General features: G+C 29.3%; 1 protein-coding gene across 1 annotated transcript in view; it reads right to left on the bottom strand.

The window, feature by feature from the left end:
• The window catches only part of LOC107446358 (testis-expressed protein 10), a 35,002-nt gene that overhangs the window by 6,979 nt on the left and 4,438 nt on the right, over positions 1-23,585 (bottom strand). The window contains exons 3-11 of the mRNA XM_071177856.1: positions 21,885-22,659; positions 20,591-20,688; positions 19,387-19,497; positions 13,948-14,152; positions 12,379-12,535; positions 8,914-9,071; positions 6,986-7,157; positions 6,077-6,147; positions 3,726-3,928 (exon numbers count right to left, since the gene is read on the bottom strand). Of these exons, the coding sequence (XP_071033957.1) occupies positions 3,726-3,928; positions 6,077-6,147; positions 6,986-7,157; positions 8,914-9,071; positions 12,379-12,535; positions 13,948-14,152; positions 19,387-19,497; positions 20,591-20,688; positions 21,885-22,659 (1,950 nt within the window). The remainder of the gene's footprint in view (positions 1-3,725; positions 3,929-6,076; positions 6,148-6,985; positions 7,158-8,913; positions 9,072-12,378; positions 12,536-13,947; positions 14,153-19,386; positions 19,498-20,590; positions 20,689-21,884; positions 22,660-23,585) is intronic.

Genomic DNA, 23,585 nt, shown 5'->3' with positions numbered 1-23,585 from the left:
AAGAAATCACAAAAAAATAACAGTTAATAATTATAGAAAACAAGTTAACAATTAATAACTAGCAAAAAAATAAATAACTGTTACTAACTAATAAAAAATTGGTCGAAAGAAATAATTAATCCCTTAATAAATGCGCTTTTATAGTGCATATTATTTTATTTCACATTCAAAATTATCACAAACTATTTAACACTGTGTAAAATAAGTAATTCAACAACTTTTAATCTAATTTTTTTCATTGTGTGCCATCAAATTTCGAAATCGTTAAAAGTTTGCCGCAACAAAAAAAGGTTGAGAATCACTGATCTAAGGTAACAGAGGCAAATTTAAATAAAATGGCATATTTAATTATTAACTATATGTTCGTCAACTTAAGATTTTTTTTCAAGTGACAAAATTAAATTAGCTTCAATAATCTTAATAGTGTAAATGTTATAACATTCCATCAATTGCTGAATTCAAAAGCATCAATTAAATGACATTACTTATTGAAATTTGAGGTTTTGTTTATTTTGAAGGATTTTGTTTTTATCTTTCCCAGTTAATGCGCTTTAATTCATTAGGGCATTGCACATGAAAAGTAAGTAATTAGCATAATTACATTAAGTTATTGGCATGGTTGATATGTGAATTATTATGTAGGCTAAATACATTTAAGTGTTCCTTTCTCTCTCTCTCCCGTCTCTTGGATAACAGGTTTCATCATATTGTTCTTTGGCCGGCATCCTGTGAGCGGATAACTTGTTGAAATAATAGAGACTTTTCTGTCATGCCTTCCCACCTGCAAGGACTGAAACTAACGGATTCTAATGAAGCTGTTGATATTAGCTGAGTTACCGTTTTGCTTTTTTTTTCTACAGTGTATCATGATGATGGGAATAATGGCCGAAATGTAAATTTCACATTAACTGGAAAATATTGTACTTTTGGTGTTCTCAAATAATCATTTAGCATTTTAGATTAGTTCACAGCAAAAGCTGTTTAACCTTTTTCACAGCTTCTATTCATATTTTCTTTAAAGAAAAAAAATGTTTTTTCAAAATAATAGACATAGTAAGTGTTAGCAGCTGTATTCTTTAAAATTCAAAAAAATATCATAACATATCTAAGTGTATTTCAAAATGTAGCACTTTATTTTTACGTGGGGTACTTTGTGACTTGCTTAAATTTTTTTTTATTATTTTGTTTTTTATCTCATCTATATAATATTTTCTTTCTTACTGCTATGTATAGTAATATTTCTTGGAATAATAAAAAATATAGTTACTAAAACATTTTGTAGTGGAAAAAAGGAAATATTGGATCATCTTTCAAAAAAATCAGAAATTTTTTTTTTGGAAAGTATACATAAACCATAATACTTTTTAAAAAGGGCAAAAAAGACAAACTAAATAAAAATATAATTCTCTCAATTTAAGTATAGATGTTAAAGATAAATATATATATTAATTTTAGAACTACTTTGTTTAGATATAAATTTTTCTTTTTAATAATTCCATTAATGAAGCACTGCACAACTCATAATAGAGATCAATATAAAGAAAATTTTTATGGGACTGTGTTGTATTAAAAAGTAACTATTACCATTTAATTAATATTCCGTTATACCAATATTTAAAACAAAAACACAGCTAATATGCTGCGTAACATTTATGAACAAAAGTAATTTAGTGAATAATCCCTCAATTTACTATTTAAAAACTTTATGAATACTGTATTTGGTACGTTGCTGCCATGTGCACGTGTCGTATGAGTGGGGCCACAGGAACACTGGTCCAAGTAAAAAAATAAAGAGTCCTGGATTCTTCACAGCTAGTCATTTATTCGTCACCATTCAACAAAAACATCTTCATTGGAAAAAGGAGCACTGGATTACCTCGTGTATTTCCTATCCGAGAACACGTGTCTCCTTCTCTGCATGCTCGGCTGGTTATATCTCAAAAATAAATATATATATAAAATTTGTTATATCCTAATTACCAGATTCGCATAAGATGCGCAACCTTAGTAATTTGCAGACAATCATAAAATTCAGAAAAACGATCACGCAGAGAAGGAAAGAGAATCTCACAAAATTTCTCGATCACCAACACAGAGCGTAAACACACTTCGAATGCTTGAATGATAGCGTCCATCCGGGGAACCGGCTTGGCGTAACTCCCGGTTGTAGTTAAGATAAACTAGGTGCAAGGCACCGTTAAAATTAATGCTTTTAAATTTAGAGGAGAGCCAAACTGTATCAAATTTGGGTGGATTGCGATAGCATCATCACAGTATTGTTGATTGGTATAAAATTCAATAAAAGAAAGGAATTTTAAAGATTTAAATTTTATTTCCGCTTTCAGCACAAAATTTTATAAAGTGGTAGCAAGTTAAAAACTAAAACTTACTTGTGTTTAATTTTGCCTATACTTCAAAAATTCAAGGTGGGGATAGTTCAAATAAAGTGGCCGTCATATGAGTATATGAATTATTTAAATGTAGTGGAGGGCAACAAAACTTTAAATGAAATTTAATGAAGTTTAAATGAAAATGCAAGAATGAACATAAATTTTTTCTAACACTAGAAAAACTATTTTAACAAAGCAGAGCAAGTTGGCCGACAAAACTTCTACCTATAGGATTTGTTACTGCATTTACTAAAAATTATAAACAAGTGTGTGACCCCTTAATTTATATTTATAAAAACTTAATAATGAAAAATTATTGAGTTTCTTTTCTATAAAATACAAAATTGCCAAAAAGTTTGGAACAATAAATCCTGAGGGTAAGGCTATAATGACTGAATTATGTATATAATTAGTGTGTGGTACCTAAGTTTGATCTAAAGAACTTTACAATTTTTACTAACATTATTAATTAAAATAAAAAATTGAATGAAAAAAATAAATCTTTTGGTTCTACAAATTGATTATTTTAAAATTTGTATTAACGTTCATTGAAAATGGGATGTTCTGTAAACACAAAAATCAAGATATTAGGATAAAAGGCTAAAAATTAGGACAAAGGAAGTCGTTCTATTTTTCATCAGGACAGCTACGAACCCTGCATATTAAGTAGGTCAAATATTAAAAATGATTTTTTTTTAGTATTTTTTATAAATTGAAAACTGCAGTAGGTTACACATTGATAATAAATATTTATATTTACTTTAAGTGAAAAATTATAATTATTAAATTAAAAATAATTATTATGCTTAGTTAAATTATTTTGGGACAAATATTGATTTATTGCAACATTATGATTACTATGTAGCATAAAAATATAAGTGTAATACAGTACGGAACGATCGGAACCATCGATATTCCGGATAACTGATTTCTCCGGTTTTCTGAATCGCTACAAAAAGCCGTTTTTTTATTGTTAAACCCAACTAAAAAATAAATAAAAAATGGAAATAATCTTAAAAAAAAGAAAAAACGATGGAGTAATACACTAATGATTATTTCCAAAATGATGGTAAAGTAAACGTCTTTTTTAAAAAAGAACGGAAAATCCTAAAATCTTACGAGGGAAAATTTATTATTTTTTTTTAAATGGCGGGAAAATGTATAGAATTTCGTTCCGGTTTTTTGGTTTTCTGATTTCCGGGTAACGGGTTCCGTACTGTATTTTAATAAAAACATGTGCAATCTATAATGAACTCCACTTTGCCATATGTGATGATAAAAGTTTCAATGTAAGAGATAATTAAAAACAATCAAAGAAAGCATGAAAAAAATTACTTCGAAAATCCTGGAATGCCTCTCCCACTGTTGAGATGGTACCACAGTGAAAATACATCCCCCTTGTTGAACATAAAAAAGAAGATGTATTAATTCATCTGAATATTCTTCTTTTTGATCAGAACTTTCTTCATCACCGTACTTATTCCCATGAAAGTAATCAGGAGTGTATTTATCCATTGCTTTTTCAACAGCAACCACATCTGTAAATAAAGAAAATTATTTGTCAAGCATAAGGTATGAAATGCATATTTTTTACAATACATGAAAAATTTTTAATGGATTGTGCAAAACATAAAAAAAAACATATATATCACAAAAAGCTCTCAAGTGACAGAGTAAAAGAATGAAGATTTTAATAACTTGCAATATTTTGAAACATCAGTTTTAAAAATTAGCATTGCAAGTACAGTACACAAAAAGAATATCCTAAATAACTTTTGATCTAATGATCAGGCTTTCACATACTAAGAGTCGAACCTAATAGTTCGAAAGCTCTAACTGGAATCTGTTAATCAGTAAGTGATGATGATATTTTAAGTTATGCAATCAGAGACAAAAATGTACTTTTTCAGAATTAGCACACTTTTTTCATCAGATTCAGATTCCTAACTTTCAAAATATGGGGACAGGTGTAATCTGGGAAATAGGGTTCTAATAATTTGGTCAGGAGAATGGTTTAAATCCTGTAATAATAATTTAACTTTGTGTGCATATTTAGCTAAATTTCAAAATTTTTTCTCCAGGAATTGAAATATTTTTTTAATACAATTATAAAATTTTTTTTTATCCAAAGATGATTCTGAGCAAAAAAATAATTTTTAATGATTATTTATTATTTCATATTATAACAGTAGAAAAAAATTTAAGTGAAAAGTACGAAGATTGAGCAAAATCAGTAGATAGTTACTGTGTTATCAAGTCTTATATTCAATGGAGTTTTTTGATTCATGAAGTTTTTCAATAGAATTTCAATTTGATTCACTATTATATTCAATAAAGTTTTTGGATTCATTTAAAAAGTTTTCAAGATATGGTGAAATGCACATAAAATAAAATTAACACTAACGGGTCCAAACATTCAACTGCTCTCCTGACTAAACTATTGAGACTTATTTACTATATTGTAAGTTACCCCTCCAATATTTTGAGGACAGAATGCAAATGAATGGAAAAAAAAAGGTATGCTTATTCAGAGAAAGCTAGTTTTTTTGCGTCTGATTTCAAAATATCTTTACTTACTAATTGGTAGATTTAAGGTTAGGCACTTGAACCATTAAGATTGAGTCACTGTGAATGAAAATCCGATCATTCGATCAAAAGTCAGTCAGGGTGTTCCCTTTTTTTTAAACACACCTGCTTTGTGTTTTAATAAGAATATCTAGATCTCTTTAAAAAATATATACATATTCAAAACCTTTTAATTATTTTAAGAGACGATAAAATGTTTTCAGTTGTACTACTTCTAAGGTTCATGCCAGTGTGTGGAAACAGCTACAAATGTTGATAAGTCATTTAAAACCACTGGTATGGGCAATAAATTCTTTAATTGAAATATTTTGGTATTCCATCATTTATTTTATTGTATTTTTTTTAAAAAAAGCGAGAAAATAAAATCATGTGGAAACTCACAGCAACATGTTTATAAAAGCAATCAACAAAACCATTGTGATTTTTGATAATACAGATTTGCCATTTTCACACAATAGATCTCAGTAGTCAGAAATACAACAAAAATATACAGTTGGCATTTACGCAATTCAAAACAGTGCAAATTTAAAGTGTATATACTTCTTAGTTCTATATAGGCGCATGTATATAGACATACATTTTAGTTCAAAAGCACTTGATTTAATATTATTGGTCTCCATGCATTGCAGAAGTACAAGATTAGAGTTGTGGAGAAAAAAAAATTATAAAAAAAATAATAATAATAATAACAAACTTCATAACAATAACAGTATATATATTAAAACAAGAACAACAAAAGATTACAAACAAAAGAAAATCAGTCTCTGGAAGTCAACAGCATCATCTCTCTTGCCTCGCAATATAAATTATAAAGGTTTTCTCCTTTTAAAAAAGAACACTTTGCTAACTGGTTTCTGACTATTTTTAATTTTTGATTTCATTGAAATTTTAATTTAATAAAAATTCAATTAACATGCCTAATTAAATTTTGATTTAATATCTAATTTGTAGACATTCACTAGGAATATTCTTGGCGACCTTCTAAAGTGCATTTAATAAACCAAACATAATGATATTTACATTAAAATAAATAATAAATAAAAAAATAGGTGTCAAATGACAATTATTCAGCTCTTAAAAGTAAAGAGAAAATCACTTACCGAAAGAAACATTTAGTAAGAATCTAAGGAATTCTTTGAATTCTTCCTGGCTTACTCGTTCATCAACAAATCTAGAAGGAAAAAAATATAATTCTCAGGCCATAAAAATGATAAAAAGTTATTATTACACAAAAATTATAAACCGAAAGTAAACAGAAAAATATTTAACCTAAGAGACATAACAGCAGACTTCTCCATCAAAACATTTTCTATAATGCTTTTAACAGCTTACAACAGACATCTTATTCATTGACACACAATTTTGACAAAATTTATTCAAAAACCAAGTATTTTAGCATTTTTGTTCTTTTATTAGTATATTGGCATCTTTTTTCTGATCATTTAATTCCTATATTAAGCCAAAAAACTTTTTGGCAAACATTTATTTGTTTAATTTTCTTTTATAATGAGCAACTCTTTGTAAAATATTTTCTCCAAAAGATTTTTCACAAACGGCAATTGCACATTTATGCATGCCACTTTGACAATAAAATAGGTAAAATCTCCAACAGCGCACAACAATTGTAAATTATAGATATAACATAAGTTAAAATTTTTGTTCTGGACAATGCTCAAAAAATATGTCTAAGAAAAGAAACACAGCTCAAAACGCATGTTTAAGAAAAAGAGGACACAGCTATTTAGAAAAACTGACTAAGCATTTCATCCATTATAGTATTTTAAAAAAAAAAAATCTGAAAAGAAGAAAAATACAATCCTTTTTTTATATATATATATATATTTATACATATTTTATGGATTCTGTGTACTTGCAGCTTAGGCACAGTAAATAAAACTTATTATTATTTTGATTAATTTTTTTTTGTTAATCTCTCATTTCTTTTTTGTCTCTTTATTATTATTACTGTAAATTTATTTTTGAATGTTTAACCAAATTTATTCACATACCTGTTGTAAAGTGATCTGATCAGTTTAGAAATTATGTCTAAAGATAAAGACTGGTCACTCAAAATCAAGTCAGCCACAGTTTGTAAGAAGTCTGGTGGTAAGCTAGTCATCTGAGTTATTAAATTTATTATTGTTAATTGATAATCTTCATCGTCATTCAGTTTCAGAAAACCTAGAGAATAAAATAAAATTATTATTTGATGAGACTCATCATTCAGTTTTAGAGTTTATATTTATGAAAAAAAGTTTAGATTTATGAATCATGGTTGGTAATTTCCAGAGCAAAAAGATATATTTGTAGGTAGTGGAAAAATCTAATAAAAACTAGCTTACTGAAATATATTCCCAAAAAAATGTTTGCTTAATATTGTTTTTATTACATAATTCAAATTCCATTTTAAATTAAAAAATTCGCCAAATTACAGCTAAAAGTAAGAGGAAAAATCCACGTAGATTTATGAGGATGACAATGAGCATTTTCTTTAAATAATTTTTTGACTGAATATCTAAAATTCAGAATTTTTCAAACTCTGGACGTTTTGAACTGCCAAGTAGTTTGCATTTTAAAGGTTATACAGTTCAGTCATTTTATGAGTCAGTTTCAATAATGTCATGATCATCCATTGGGGAGAAACAAAACCAGCCCATTTATCAGAGTTATGTTAGCCTTATACATCTATACATAATGAAAGGAAGAGTTTGTCTCGTATTATAACTCCAGTACCGTTAATGCTGGGGTCTTTTAATTTGGACAGCGAGTGCAGTTGTGCTAGGTAGTACCATTTGTGCTTTGGACAGCAAGTACAAGGGAGAATTTTACCCCTTTATCTCAAAAGGTGAAATTTTTGAAAAATGATTTTTTTTTTATTAATACGAACTTTGGAATATTCTGTTTTTCTTCTTCTATCAAATATTTAAAAGATAACATCAGTAATGTTTGCTACCTTCTTCCTTTTCGACCAGTAATGGGGTTTGACACAAAAATTTTCCTCATTGGATTTTTTTTCTTATCTGTTATCGAAAAATATGAGCATCCCAATTCATTTTTTTAATTTTACTACTTTTGATAACATTGGGCTCTTTAATAGTTCTATAAATTTCTGAGTAAAAGCATCTACATAAAATTTTCTTTGAAACCGCAAAAGATACCTCTGAGAACGTTTCTTTCAAAAGCTGTTATTCGTCATTTTTAGTTAGAGAACAAGAAACAAAATTTCACATCAGCATATTTTTCTTTGTTGCTTCCTTTTATTACAAAGCTTCCACAGGGTTCCCATTTAATTCCAGAAATAAATAATTCCCGGATTTCCAGAGAAATTTGAATAAAATTACGCATTTTAACTATACACAGCAATTTTAAATTTAAAAAAAATTAAAAAAACTTTTGATTGTCAGTATGCATACATGAAAAATGATGAGTTTTCACGTGACTAACACTATGAATTTAGTTAGTATTATTTTATTATTAACTTATAAAAATAATTTTCCTTTGTATGATTCTTTACAATTTTATTACATAAATGGCAATGTGTTTTAAACGGATCATCGCAAACTGCTTTAATCCAGTTCGAACAGCGAGGATTTAAAAGTTCATTTGTCCATTTCAAATTAAATATAGTTTTTTTGCTCAGTTTCCTAATGAACAATTAAAATGAATCAATAATAAAAAAAATCTTAACCATCATAAAAGTATATTGAATCCCAGCGATGGCTGGTCGTTAACAATCCTGCAAATGTCTCCCAATACTTGATCCAGGAGTTCCCTTGTCTTCTGGATTGGGTTCAAAATTACAAGGGTACGGAGTCCAACATTGCTGGTCGTAAACTCAAAATTTGGTCGGCTGTTCAATGACGGTTATAAAATAAAAAACAGTTGCCTACACTGCCATATCAAAATTGAAAAGTTTATTCATATTTAGATCAATTACCAATAACTTCAGATGGTTTGGATGACTGTAGTGTTTCAATGAAAGGAGGATATTCTCTACAACACATTAAGTTTACACATTTGAGTAATTCTTTATCAGCTTTCATCTGCATCACCTCAGTGAAAGCATGTTTGGCCCAATTATCAAGAATCTTTCGGCTGAAAAGAAAACGGAAGAACTTGAAATAAAATATGCTTTTGCAAAAAAAAAAATATGAAATCAAGTAACTATATATGAAAGGTTTAAAAATTAATTAAATATACATTTACGTATGTAATGTAAGAAATAATTAAGTATTAAAAACCATACAGAACTGCAATGCTTAAAAATCAGCAGCCAATTGGGGTCAAATGACCTTGTACTGGAAACCATAATACGTAATTCAAGGAGACAATCAACATGGCAAAAGATAAAAAAATCTCTTCTTAGAAAAGAAGTACTGAGATTGACATACAATGGATAATTCACAGAAAAAACAATTAAATGTTAAACAAAGTACAATTTATTTACAAAATTATCCCCATTCAAAATCAAATATTACATTGTTTGCACTCTGTAGTAATCTATAACAAAAGACAAGTTTTGATGCAGTTTCTAAACCTAAACAATTTCTCAATTTGCTATGCACAAACGAGAAATTTGAGAAGATTCTCTCAAGTCCAGCAGAACTAGCAGGCATTGCCATCAAGGAACAAGCAAGATTTGTGAAACTTTCATCTATTGCATATTTTTTAAAACTGAACCACCATGTAGCAGCCGGGGTAGCTGTCAAAACCTGACTGGAAAAATAAATTTCAGGAAATGGGGCCAATTTGTTTTGCAAAGGTATGACATAAGGTACAAAATCTGGGTTAATATTGGCGAGTAAAATTCTGGCACTTTTTTCTTGAGCACATGGTAATTTCAATCCCAAATACTTTGGATGCAGCATATAAGCTAGCAAATGATAATCAGTAACTGTCTGTTTAAATCTGCATGTCACTTATTTTTTATAAACAGCCATAAGATTCTCTTTACTTAATTCATTCTTTAGTTTACTTAAACAAAATGCCATTAAGCATTTACCAGAACTAATATAGACATTTTTTAGTTTCTGCCAGTTTTTGGCTGTTATAACCAGTTTCTGCCACTGGCATGGCAAAAAACTAGTTTCTGCCGGTAAAAAGCCAACCCTGGAGAAAACTCGGGTCTATCAGAATTTGTCATTAACTTTAGTTTTATCATGTTTTTACTCAGTCAGAAGCAAAATAATAATAATAATAATCTGCTGTGATTGGAAGTTTGCAAAGTTTTGTTTGGGAGTTATGCTGTTGGATTATGGGACGGCACACTTGTTTCCAGTGACTGTATATACGATGATTGCTAAATTTACACAGGGTGTGTAGCCAAATAATTCAACAAAAAATAAGCACCTTTTAAGCACTTTTCAAGCACTTAAAAATATTTTAAAGCACTTTAAAAAAATATCAAAATTAGGCAGGGTTGGAAAGATTTTGACAATCGAAGGTTTTTATCTTGTTTTAACCGTCATGTCAAAAAAAAAAAACTTTTGGCATTGTTTTTGACAATTGTCAAAAATCATGAAATTTTGAATTATGTAAAACAAATGGCGTTTTCAAACGCTACGGACTAACTATAAACCGAAATAGATTGGGGTTGAATTAATTATGAAAACGTTGAATAGAAAGAACAATGTTGACTGCGTCTTTTTGCATAATTCGAAGCGAAAATCAACATAGTAAAGGAAAAATCTCATTTTGAAAAAGGGATAATTAAGCACTTTTTAAAAACACCCAATGAAAAAAGCACCTTTAAGGGCTTTTAAAAAACGAAAATTGAAAATAAGCACTTTCTAAAAACGCTATGCATCCTGTTACATAGAAGAAGAAAAATAGTAAAAAAATGGGGAATTAATTCACTGGTGTTAAGAAAGTATCACTTCGCGTCATACCTTGTTTTAAAAACTATCATACAAAGACTAATATTTAACTTTTTTTATTTGTTCTAGATAACTACTCGGGATAATAAACTGATTGCAAATTAAATGTTTTTTATACATAAAAAAATTAAAATTTCAATTTTTTTTTCTTGTATTTATTAATGAAATAAAAAAATATGCTGATATTTTTGCATTTTTTCCTCAAAAAAATTCTTAAGGTAAGTGGTTAATGAGATATTTATATGTTTTGTTTGGTATCTCAGTGTTTAGAAAAAATTCAAATAAATGAAGTAACAAAAAGGTAAAACTTTAATTTTTGGGGTTCCTTGTATTTTTTACTAAATTATCATCATCCCAGCATAGGTATTTGCCTTCTCTACAACATTTCTCCATGTCACTGTTCACCTTGTTGCCAGTTAAGTACTCCGATTAATTAAAAATCCATGTTAATGGGGCCCAACTATCAAAGTTTTGGATACAGGCTATCTGCACCATTTTAGATTTTCAAATTCATGACTAATTCCAAGAATTTTTCATGACTTAACAAAGTAACTATTTTTTTCGACAAACACAATAATTTTTTCTTCTTTTTTCGACAAAAACAATAATTTTTTCTTTCAACAATAAATTTAAAAAACATTCATTGAAATAATAGGTATAACCAAAACTGTTATACTCTACATCTTCATATTTATAGATTTTAAATTTAAAAAACAAGAGTAAAGAAGGAGTTAAAGCAATAAAATAGCTGAAAAAAATACAAAAGCAAATAATTTTTTCCCCTTTTTTTCTGCAGAATTACATTCCCAAGATACTTTTCTTGTTCATCAGAAAGGAAAAAATACTCCTGATTTTTCTGTTCTCATTTCGGAATAAAAAAAATTCACCAATGACTGGCTTGCCCTCAGCTAAAATTTTAAATTGATAAAATAAAAATAACAAATAATAACAAAAATTCTGAAATCACAAAACAAAATTCTGAATCTAATTCGTTCTAGAAATGATGTTTTTTCCTTCATTCTTTTAAAGAACACCATAATTTTTAAAGAACAGGATAAAAACACTATATTTTAATCAAATATGATGGTGAGTGGGTTACAAATTGACCAACAAATTGTGAGATTTTGTTACAAATTTAGATATTTGGAACACTATGAAATTGGGGGGAGGGGAGTAAATTCCATTTTAAAAATTAGATTTTTCGGCGACCTAAATCCATGACTTTTCATGATTTTTTATTTAAAAAAATAGTTCAAATCATGACATTTCATGACAAATTTTGTTCAATACCAAAATTCATGACTTTCCAGGTGCGCGGATACCCTGTGGATACCATTTAGATCTCCTGCCAATTGGTTTGTATTTAAATATCTTATGTGTTGGGTTAGCCGTAAGATATAAATGGCGAGTGAGCCCTGAAAATCGAATTCAGTTTAATTTTATAATTTTTATTACATCAATGTTCCTATAAAAAATTTTAATTTACTTTTCACTAAATATCAGAATAAATATCAGGTAATTCTTACTCCAACAGAAACTTGTAATCATAATCCAAGGAAACTTCAATGAAGAACGAGTGTATTACTTTAGTCATAGTCTCATCTTTTAAACGCTCGGCCATATTACACAAATGGGTAAAAACCTCAGAAAACATATCAATAAACCGAACATCCATTTTTTCACCTAAATGTAAGAAACATTCATAAGAATAAAAAACAGTCAAAATAACAAGTCCAACAAAAATAAAATACAAGATTAAAAATAATAAACATGATGGGAAATGTAACGATTTTTAACAATCAATAGAAGATTATATATAAAAAAAAAACTATATTTTACTAAAAACTACAAATTTTTATAAAAACTTTTCACAGCGATTGATGTTACATAAAATTTAAAACAATTTCAAAAATAAAATTCTTAAAAAAGGGAAAATGAAATAAAATACTTTTTGTATTTACTTTCAACTTAAACTCCACTCGATTATTTTCTGTCTATTTAATTTTAAATTATTTCAAACAAACAATAAAGTCTGAAAAAATAAAGAAAGATATTTTTCACAGGAAATTTACAGTGGAAATTTTTTAAGTTATATAATTTTAAACTCTGCAAAAACTAGGAAACCATCGGTGAGTTTTACCTATGTAATCGTGAAGCAACGGTTCTCCATCACACGTTGCCGCACAAGCTCATCATTGATGAGGGACTGTCGCCCACTGCGCTCTTCATAATGGACACTTTGACAACTTTCAGAAAACTGCCTACACCAGCGACACACCATCTGCTTACTCATGATGTTCGGCTCATAGACCTGACATTAAGCTGACGATGAATTTCAATTAGTGCAATGTTTTGTGCATCCAAGAGCTTTACCACCAACCGAACCTCGAAGGTGGCAGGACAAGGAATAAGAGATCCATTTCGAACCACTGGTACTGGCACGAGGCAGGATCTCTCCGATTGGTTACGTTTACTTTAAAGGGGAAAACATCGGTAAACTTACTTTATGGATACGCCTCGTAGATTTATTATAAAATGGATTTTTTTTAAATACATAATTGTTTTGCCGTTATTTTACATATTGAAAATTGGTAAATTATATTTTTAAAAAAATATGACTTTTTTAGACATCCTATTCTTTTTTTTAATTCATAGAGAAAAATAATAATTCTTTTTAATTCTTATAATACATACAGAGCTTAATATGGGTGGATTTTACAACTGTTTATTGATACTTCCACAAAAAAAAAAACTTGACAAAAACGGTACCTTTACAAATACCATCAGAGTAAAATTATTCACAAAAATGAGTATTAAGTTACAAATCCTGGATTAGTCCCTGCTAAATAAAATATCCCTTAATGATATGTATTTTTGGAAATCTTAGTAACAAACATCTTAGCCTACAAGCTACTAAATTCCATAATATAAAGAATATTTTTTTGCCAGACATCAAAAACGCCTCACATTTTAAATCACACAATTACATATTTGAACAACCAGACTTGTAATAGTGCAAAAATATATTTTAGAAAATCTAACACTAAAATTTAATAAGGTTCAATCTACTTCATATGTGAAATAAGAAAACTTACCATAATTGAGAGAAAACACTTTAAGGAAGCGACGAATGATTTTTAAAGTAAGAGAAACAATCTTTTCAACTTGAAATGGTTTTTCATTTAAGGTGTTCAATATGAAAAAAAGACGTTCATTCAACACAGAATTTTCGAATTCTGTTCCGACAATGAAGGAACAATAAAGGTAACCTATTCCAAAATTCAATTCCGCACAAGACAGCTAAAGGAGAGGAAGAAAATATTTATTTAAGGAGAGTCCTAATTTCAAGAAGAAATATTCAAATGTTTTCAGAATTGCAATATAAATCAGAGGGCACACTTAAAAAACTTAATTTAAACATGCTGCTTCACTAGTAGGACAAAAATATTAAATAATGCTATTTCCAAAAAATCAACTGCTTTTTGTAAAAGATTCTATAGTGTGGTAGAACATTAAAATTTAAAACTATTACTCAAACCAAATGTTTTAGATAAGCCAAGGTTCTCTTTTTTCCATATTTTTATACAGAATTTTATTTATTTCAGATTAACCCCTTAACTTGTGCGCTCGAGTTAATTCGAGAGGGAAACAGGCCAAACTGTGCACACTCGAGATAATTCGAGAGGCGTTGTATGTTATGCTGCTATAATTTTTCACACTCGAATATAATCGAGAAGTGAAAATAACAATGTGAAAGCTAAGAGAAAAAAAAATCTTTTCATTGATATTTATCATTTACATAGGATTGTAAGCTATAACAACTATTTATTCAAGAGTAAAATATAGCCTTTTTCCATGGAACAAAAGCGCAGTTTATCAAAATTTTCCACCAAAAGAAAAGTTGAACCAGGAGCAGAATCAATTTTTTTACATTAAAAAAAAAAAATTGATTTTTTTGGCCAGTTTTTTTCAAAAAAATCTATGTGTTAAGGGGTTAAAAGTAAAATATATCACAAACATTGCTTAGCATTATTATGTTTAAATTTAATAAACAATGTGGCATTTTTCATATAATTTACAGAAACTAAAATTGCTGAAAAAGTAAAAATCAGACTTCAGAATCATAAAAATCAGACTGGATTTTCTGATTAACAGTAATGAAGAATTAAAAAAAATATACAAATTTCACTTACTACAGTCAATTCGCTATAACTCGAAGTACGATAACTCGAATATTATTATAACTCGATTTTTTTATGAGGTCCCGACCCTTTTATCTTCAACTTCATGTTAATTATTCTCGATTACTCGAATTTTACTCCCTTTANTACAAGTTTTGAACTAGAAGTACTTGCAGTTGTAGAAGCACTAAAAAAATTTCGTATTTATGTGCTTGGTACCAAATTTAAAATAGTAACTGATTGCGACGCCTTAGTGAAAACTTTGAACAAAAAAGAACTTAATTCCCGTATTGCTAGATGGGCACTATATCTTCAAGAATTTGATTATACTGTAGAACACAGAACTGGTACAAAGATGTGTCACGTAGATGCTCTTAGTCGCTCTCCACAGTGCATGGTCATTCAAGATAGTTTACATTTTCTTCAGCTACTAAAAGCGCAACAAACTGATGACCAAATAACTGCCATAAAAACTCTTCTTCAAAGTACACCTCACGATGATTACATAAAGAACAAATTATTATACAAAACTGTTAATGGAATCGATTTAATTGTAGTACCTGACGAAATGCAGACCAACATCATCAAAACTGCTCACGAACGTGGTCATTTTGCCGTATTACGTACACAAGAATTGGTCAGCAAAGACTTTTAGATACCACATCTTAAAGACAAAGTTGAGAAATGCATTAAAAATTGTGTTACATGTATCCTAGCAAATCGAAAACGTGGCAAACAAGACGGTATGCTACATCCAATCGAAAAAAATGACTCACCTCTTCACACTTTTCATTTAGATCATCTAGGTCCGCTGGCAACCACCTCGAAGAAATATAATCACATTTTCACAGTTATAGATGCTTTTACTAAATTCAGTTGGCTCTATCCCACTAAATCCACAGACGCTGCAGAAGTCATCGATAGACTAGAAAAGCAAAGTCATATCTTTGGAAATCCAGCCAGAATAATAATTGACAGAGGATCTGCATTTACCTCTGCTGCATTTCAAGATTACTGCAATAAAGAAAAAATTGCTCATGTTGCCATAGCAGCAGGCTTACCAAGATCTAATGGCCAAGTTGAGAAACAAAATTCCACCATTATTGCCGTCCTTTCTAAACTCTCAGCAGACAATCCAGAGAAATGGTATACCCATGTTCCCAAACTGCAACAGATACTGAACTCAACGTTTCAGCGAAGTATTACGATGACGCCCTTCGAACTCCTCTTTGGTACGAAAATGAAGTTGAGAAATGATATCAAGATCATAAAACTGCTAAACGATGAGACAACAGCTAATTTTCAACAGCAACGAGATGAACTACGCAAAAACGAAAGGAACCAAATTTGCAAAGTTCAAAATGAAAATCGCCGTTATTATAATCTCCGCCGTAAGCAAGCACAAAAATTCAAACTTCATGATTTAGTTGCAATTAAGCGAACACAGTTTGGTCCAGGTTTAAAGATAAAGCAAAAATTTCTAGGACCCTATAAAGTGACAAAAATCAAAAATAATGACACCTATGACGTAGAGAAATGTGACTTCGTCGATGGACCTTTCAAAACCTCTACTTGTGCAGAGTATATGAAACCATGGCCTCACGATAATGAGAAAACTTAATTTTTTATTTGAAAATAATTACTTTTATTTTCATGAAAGACTCATTGACTTTATCAAGAAACTAAACTTTTTTTTCCTTCCTTTAATATCATTGACTCTAAATTTTATATTTAATGATTTATTTTTATCTTGTTTTAGAGAATATTTACAGTTGCAGATTAATGTTTCATTGAAATGTGAAAAATCTGTTACTGATATTTTTTTAGCTATCGGTAATGTATGAAATTTTCTTATATTCTAGTATTTCAGAAGATTGTAATGTAAACAGAAAATTGTTTTGCTAAAATTTTTCACATTAATTTTCAAATTATTTGATTGTATTTTAAAATATTAGTCAGCTTAATTTGCAGATTTTTTTTTTTAATTGTATTGGTAGATAGTTTTCAGATTTAATCTTATTGCTTGTAACACCAGGCGAGGTCGCCTTCCTGGTCATGATGGCCGATGTGGGAAGCGTATTCCATACGTCATGCACACATACATGTATCATTGCGCCCCTTCCCCACGCATATCATGGCGCATCTCCCCACACATCGTATGTGATGGTAGCCGACGAGGCAGACGGCCTCTTCTAATAAGTTAAGTGTCTTGTATTTTGTATATTGTCCTGTGTTATGTCCTTTATGTGAATAAATGTTACTTAACGTAGTTCTGATGCTCCTTGCCTTCCCCCATAGTATTATTTGAAGACTATGTAAGAAAATTGGATCGGAAATTCTTCGCTAAGAAAAGAAAACGCCAAACACATCAGCAAAGTTGCAGCCGATGGACCAGGGTATCATAAAGTGCTGCAAACAGTCTTATCGTAAATGGCTTGTCAGAAAAATTATCTTAAATATTGTAAGCATTTAGAAGATTTGTAATTAATAAGCATTAATTAAATAATCCGACAATATTTTGAAAGTCCAAAACCGAAACTAACGGTAAGTCGAACTTCCGATATGTCGAAGTTTTTCGTCAGTCCTATCAGATTCGAGTTATCGCAAATTCACTGTATTATGTTTACCCAAAAACANAGATATGGCGAAATATGAAAAAAGTAAAATTAACATTAAGGGGTCCAAACTTTGGACCACTCTCTTGACCAAGCTATGTGTACCATATTTCCTACATCTTGGCTATCCCCTATATTTTGGGGGTCAAAAATCTGAATCCGTTGAATAAAGGGTATGTTTATTCACTTTTGTGTTTATGAAGGTTACAGCCATAAATGCCATATATATATATATATATATATGTGTGGCTAAAAATCTGTCCAAAACAGGTAAATCATGCTTTATTTTTTTAAATTTTCATTTTTTTAAATAATTAAATATCAATTTTATTAATTATAAATTTTAAATTACCCAGTATAATATTATTACCTCACACTCTTCCATTTTTGGGGCAATCCAAGGTAACTAACAAATCAAATGCACTTCAGTTAGAATTGGCCATGAAAGATCCCTCGATTTACACTTCTAACTTTATTTGCGCTACTGTTTTCATATTTTGCAATCTGGCAATCTTATTACGAAAATATCTTAAATTATTCTTGAAAGATTCTGTTACGCGTAAGTTCACTTGAATCCGCTACTCGCTTTTGTTCTGCATTTTTTTTTTTGCTTGACATGTTTTATTTTGTATTTATTATTTTATTTAATGTGTTCAATGTTAGTTTAAAATTTTTTCAGTGCTCCCACTCTAATTGATATATTTTGCTTTCGTTATATTGATACAATATTAGACAGCAATCTTTTTTGCCAATAAAATCGTGTGAGCTGTTCAAGAGATTATATCTTTTCATTATTCTGTTTTCCGGCTTTTTACTTTAAAAAAAATAAAAATAAAAATTTTAAATATTTTATTTCAATTACTTTTCTTTTTCATTAATCTTTATTATGTATTTTTAATAAATTTTTTTATGTTCTATATATTTGCAACTTATGCTCAGTAAATAATACTTATTGATTTTAATTTTTTTCTTCTTTTTCTTTTAATCCTTTTTTGTCCTTATTGTGCTATATATATATATGTATTAAGAAAGTCTATATCTGCATCTAAACACACTTTGCAAGGAGTAACTTATTTCCTGCTCTAGATGAACAGGAAAAAATACAGAAAAGGTAAAAAAGGAGGAGAAAAGGACTCTCCTCGAAATAAAGCTACTTCTGATTATAGCCAAAATATCCCCACTATTTTTGCATGACTTAAAATATGTGATGTTGCATACCACTTATCAATTTCTGAAGTAAAATAGCATCAATATTATGTCAAGCTTCAATGATAGCACTAAAACCACACTAACCTAAAAACTAATCATCAGAATGTCATGAAATATTGACATGTATCATAGATTTCTTATGAGTTGGTCAACAAGATTGTCATCTATGTATCAGACTGGAGATTTATTGAGTTATGAGTTATATAAATGTGTATTTATATATAGTCTAACTCTAGTATAATGTAGTTTAATTAGATTATAAAGTTATTCTGGGTAGTCCATTTCCTTTTCACACTGTACATCATTTAACAAGTAAACCAGTTAAAGAAAATTTTCAAACTCTTTATGTAATTCATGAAAAATATACATAAAAATTATGTGTATTATACTCAGAAATGTAATTCAAACTCCTTCACAAAATGCACAAAAATACTTCATGCACAAGCTTCATGAAAATTATTTGATTAGTTATGTCATATGTATTGCTAATTGAATAACATAACCTTCTTATCTTTCCATTTTTTCATACCTGTCCACTCTTTACTTTTGCACCTTTTTTATTTTCATGTATTCTGTAGGGAAAACCTTTCAACAATTTCTGACGCAATATGCTATTCATCAATGGTGTAAAATTTTCATCCTATAAATACAGATTAAGATTTTTTTTAAAAAATACATGGTTTTAATTTTTAAAATTTTAATCACACTTAAAAATTTTGTTCATAATTTAATCGATGTTAAACAAGTTCGGTTTAAAACAGCAAAAAATTTAAAATTAGATCTGTTTTAAAGCAGACAGACTCCAAATAACACTTTACTAGTCAAGAAAAAGGATCATCCATATTGGCATTTTTAGATAAGTCTGTTTTACTATGTAAACTCTCATGTGTTCTTTTGTTTTTAAACTAGTCTTTATTGGTTATTACAGTTATAAAAATTGTTTTTTTTTTTGTCCAGTTTATTAAGTGTTTATTTAAGATTTGCAAACTATAACAAACAATAAAGACTTAGTGACATTGTTCTGTTTGGTTCTAATAATCTGTGCTCTCGGGTTAAGATCGGGTACTATCAACACGTCCTAGAAGAGAGAAGGGCTGAGCATGGATCAAATTAGTAGTTCGATGTAATGAACATAAACTGTATAGTGGAGGAAAAATAAGAAAAATGTCCTTACATTCGGGTTACTAAGCTGTGCAGTGGGGGAAAATAAAAAAGATATCATTACATTTAGACTACAGGATAAAAATGATTGTTCATGGTAACCCGTGTTGAGGCCTTCTTCCTTCTAGGAGGTATTAGTGCCATCCTGTCTTGTCCCCCTCCTTTGGCATACGTTTATGCTTGGTCAACAAAAGTTGCAGTGCAGCAGAGGAAATTCGAGGCTAACAATGGTTTTATAGGGCCAAGGACAAAGTAAATTATGGGCCTCTTCCTCAAAGCACAAAGGACCTATTTTCATATTTTGTCGAATTTTTGAGGAGCCATAATACAAAATTTTTTACATTATTTTGGAGGTCAACATACGAGTTAGCGCAGGTTACATAGGCTTTGTTGAAAATTCTCAATAATAAAGGTCACTTTAGACAGGTAGTCAACTTGACAGGTTTTGCTGTATAATCAACTATTAAAACAATGTATAATCAATTATTAAAACAATTGATAAATAACCATAGAATAAAATGAGCATTTACACAAATAAACATTAAAAATGATAATCTAAATATTGTTTTCACCTCGATTTTAGAGTCCATATTGTGCCAGTCTGCAATGTTACACAATACTTGAGTAACAGTATTCAGATGTTCAACACTATCAGGACGCAAGGTGTCATCTAAAAATTAATAAATGAAAACCAAGAACCAAATAAATATCAATTTAAAACATGAATTTAAGTTTACTGTCAAAATATAAGAACGAAGTTTAAGATAAATCAGGGATGTCATTAAAGAAGATCAGAAATAGCTGACTTTAGCAGCCTGAAACATTTAAATAGTTGGTATTTAATAGCAACCTATAAACAGTTGGTAGTTAAAAGCAACCCAAAAATATAAAAATAGTTGCCTAAAACTATCAAAATAGTAGTCAAATAACTGTATTTGTAGTATAAATGGCATATATACTGAATAAAAATATGGGGAGAGGATATACGCATTTACTTACCATTCATTTTAAATATTTTATAGGTAATATTTGTATGTCTATAATTACGAAAAAAGAATCCACATATAAAACAGAAAATACATAACTAGATGCGTGTAGAAAAACAACATATAATCTGAATCTACTGCTGTTAACAGAAAAAAATGGCAAAAAAAAAAAATGAACTTCAGGGAGAAAAAATTAAAAACATTTCATTAATCGGATTGAAAACTAAATTTTTGGCTTTTTGGTGACAGTGACATATGGTAAGCACATGCTGGTGAAGGAAAAAAGGGAAATATTTTTCCTAGACACATTTTTTAAATATTATTCAAGTAACTTTACAAAAGGGGGAAAAAAATGGATAAGAGTGAAAAAAAATTGGATAATAAACCTCTTTAGGCAAAAAAAAAAAAGTCTCCATTGGCTCAAAAGTCAAAACAGTCATATTTAAGTTGCCTGCTGCAACCTCGGGTATTTTTACTAGAAGCTAATAGAATAAAAGTAGGTTCCTAACTCAATGTCCAAAAGAGTTGGCCAGATATCACAAAGTACCACTTTCAGTCTTATATAATTAATTTATTAATAAACTACACAAATGACGAGGATGGCTGCTTTAGCATTCCTCCTTTTTCACCAGGCAGAATAGTCACAAGTCACTACAGCTTTCATTTTCTTATTAGATTATTATTTTTAATAGCGTCAGATTTTAAAAAAAAGAGACTTATTAGAGATTAAAATTTTGAAAAAAAGTAAAAAGATATAAGTATTTCCTAAAATTTTTCATACCTACAATCAAATTAATTATTACAATTAAGATATATATTAAAATATATTTCTTCAAAAAAAAAATAAGAAGGAACAAGAATTTAAAATGAAAATACTCACTGTCAGGTGACACTTTTAAACCTGCAATTGCCTCAGTGACAACATCGGATACAACGCTCACGACATTGCTGAAGAATGCATTTAGTTCCTTTGTCACATCACTCTTTGACCTCAACAGATCAGAAGGAGCCTCCATCTTTGCAGGAGTCAGTCCCCCGCCAGCATACAACTGAATAAAAAGTGGCCTTTTCCTATCATAGTAAACTTTCTGTTCATCTTCACAGGGTTCTTCCTGTTTAGCATAAGTGCCAACCAGCTTTTCTAAAAACTCTGCAATTATTTTCAAAACCTGGTCCCTCCACTCCACAGATGTCATGGTAGTGCTTATATTGTCATCTAACTTCCTCTTTTTATTCACAGAATCCCCTCTCTGAAACTTCTCACTCGATATCATGTTCAGAAGGTTGTTTAGTAACTGCGTTGAATGACAAATTAAATTGGGATGAGACTTCAATAAAAAACTGAGTAAATTTATAGAGTCTTTCTTAATTGATAAATTGATGTGGGTCATCATGCAGTTCATGTGTGAGATCAAAATAGTCTTAAAAGAACACATCTGCACGCCTGTTAAAAGATCGGCAGAAGTCTTGATGATATTCAGAGCTTCTTCTCTCACTTTGGGATTAAAATCGAGAAATAGTTTGCCTATTGTATTTAATATTTCTGTAAAATATGTCGGCAACAATGAATCATGCATTTCAATGTATTTTACAATTCTCTTAAGTGCATCAGTTTTCGTTGCCACATTGTTATGGCGGGTGAGACGAATCAGGTCCTGTAATGAAAAAATAGTGTGTCAAAATATCATGAATTTAACATATTACCTTAAACAGTTTGAAATTGAAATTTCATTTTTAAATATTTTCTTATTAAAAAAAAGAAGAAAAAAACAGTGAAGAAATTTGTTTTGTGAGAAGTTCGTAGAGTACATACAAAGTGCATTGGAAATTTTGGTTAATAACCAAAATCAGAGTAGTTTAAGCTTTCAGAAATTTTTGAAAGCATATAATCGTGATTTGTGTTGATTATAGTTCAAAAAGTAACATAATTGTGTTGATTGTAGTTCAAAAAGTAACCTTTAATTTACCTGAATAGATTTACGATCAAAAATATAACAGCTACAGAAAAAAATATTTCTAAAAATTATAACGACCCAGTAACTACATTTTTAGGGGGAGTTGTAGCACTAAAAAAATTTAAAGGCTTACTATATAGATGGATAGATATTTAATTAAAGTCATTTAAATTCAAACTTGGATGAACTTACATAAAAAACTTATTTCTACCAAAACAGGGGATGTGATGGCCACAGAGATCTGGTTAATTAAAGAAATTTCCCCCCATTAAGCATTAGGAATTAAATTAATTCTAAATTAACTGCATTACATTAATTTATATTACATCTCTGTGTTCTGAACTGTTAAATAAGAAAACTTTTTATAACATTAATAATTTTAATCGTCAACCTTAGCTTATTTCGCTTCAGTGATATTGTATTGGGTTGTTCGATAATTAATGTCGTTTTTTTCATGTTTTTCAAAGTGAATTTTTTTATATTAACAACAAGCATTAATCAATGATATATTGACCATTCTGTTGGATTACCTTTAGAAAAATTCCACGTTCGAAGAATCTTTGGTTTTTAGAAGCGAAGAACTGGTCCAACTCATTTTTAATAGCCTGATCGGAATCGAAAGTTTT

The sequence above is a fragment of the Parasteatoda tepidariorum genome, chromosome 1 (assembly GCF_043381705.1).
Source record: "Parasteatoda tepidariorum isolate YZ-2023 chromosome 1, CAS_Ptep_4.0, whole genome shotgun sequence".
NCBI classification, from domain to species: domain Eukaryota; kingdom Metazoa; phylum Arthropoda; class Arachnida; order Araneae; family Theridiidae; genus Parasteatoda; species Parasteatoda tepidariorum.
The sequence above is the reverse complement of the archived record's forward strand: the minus strand, read 5'-3'. Positions and strand labels throughout refer to the sequence as shown.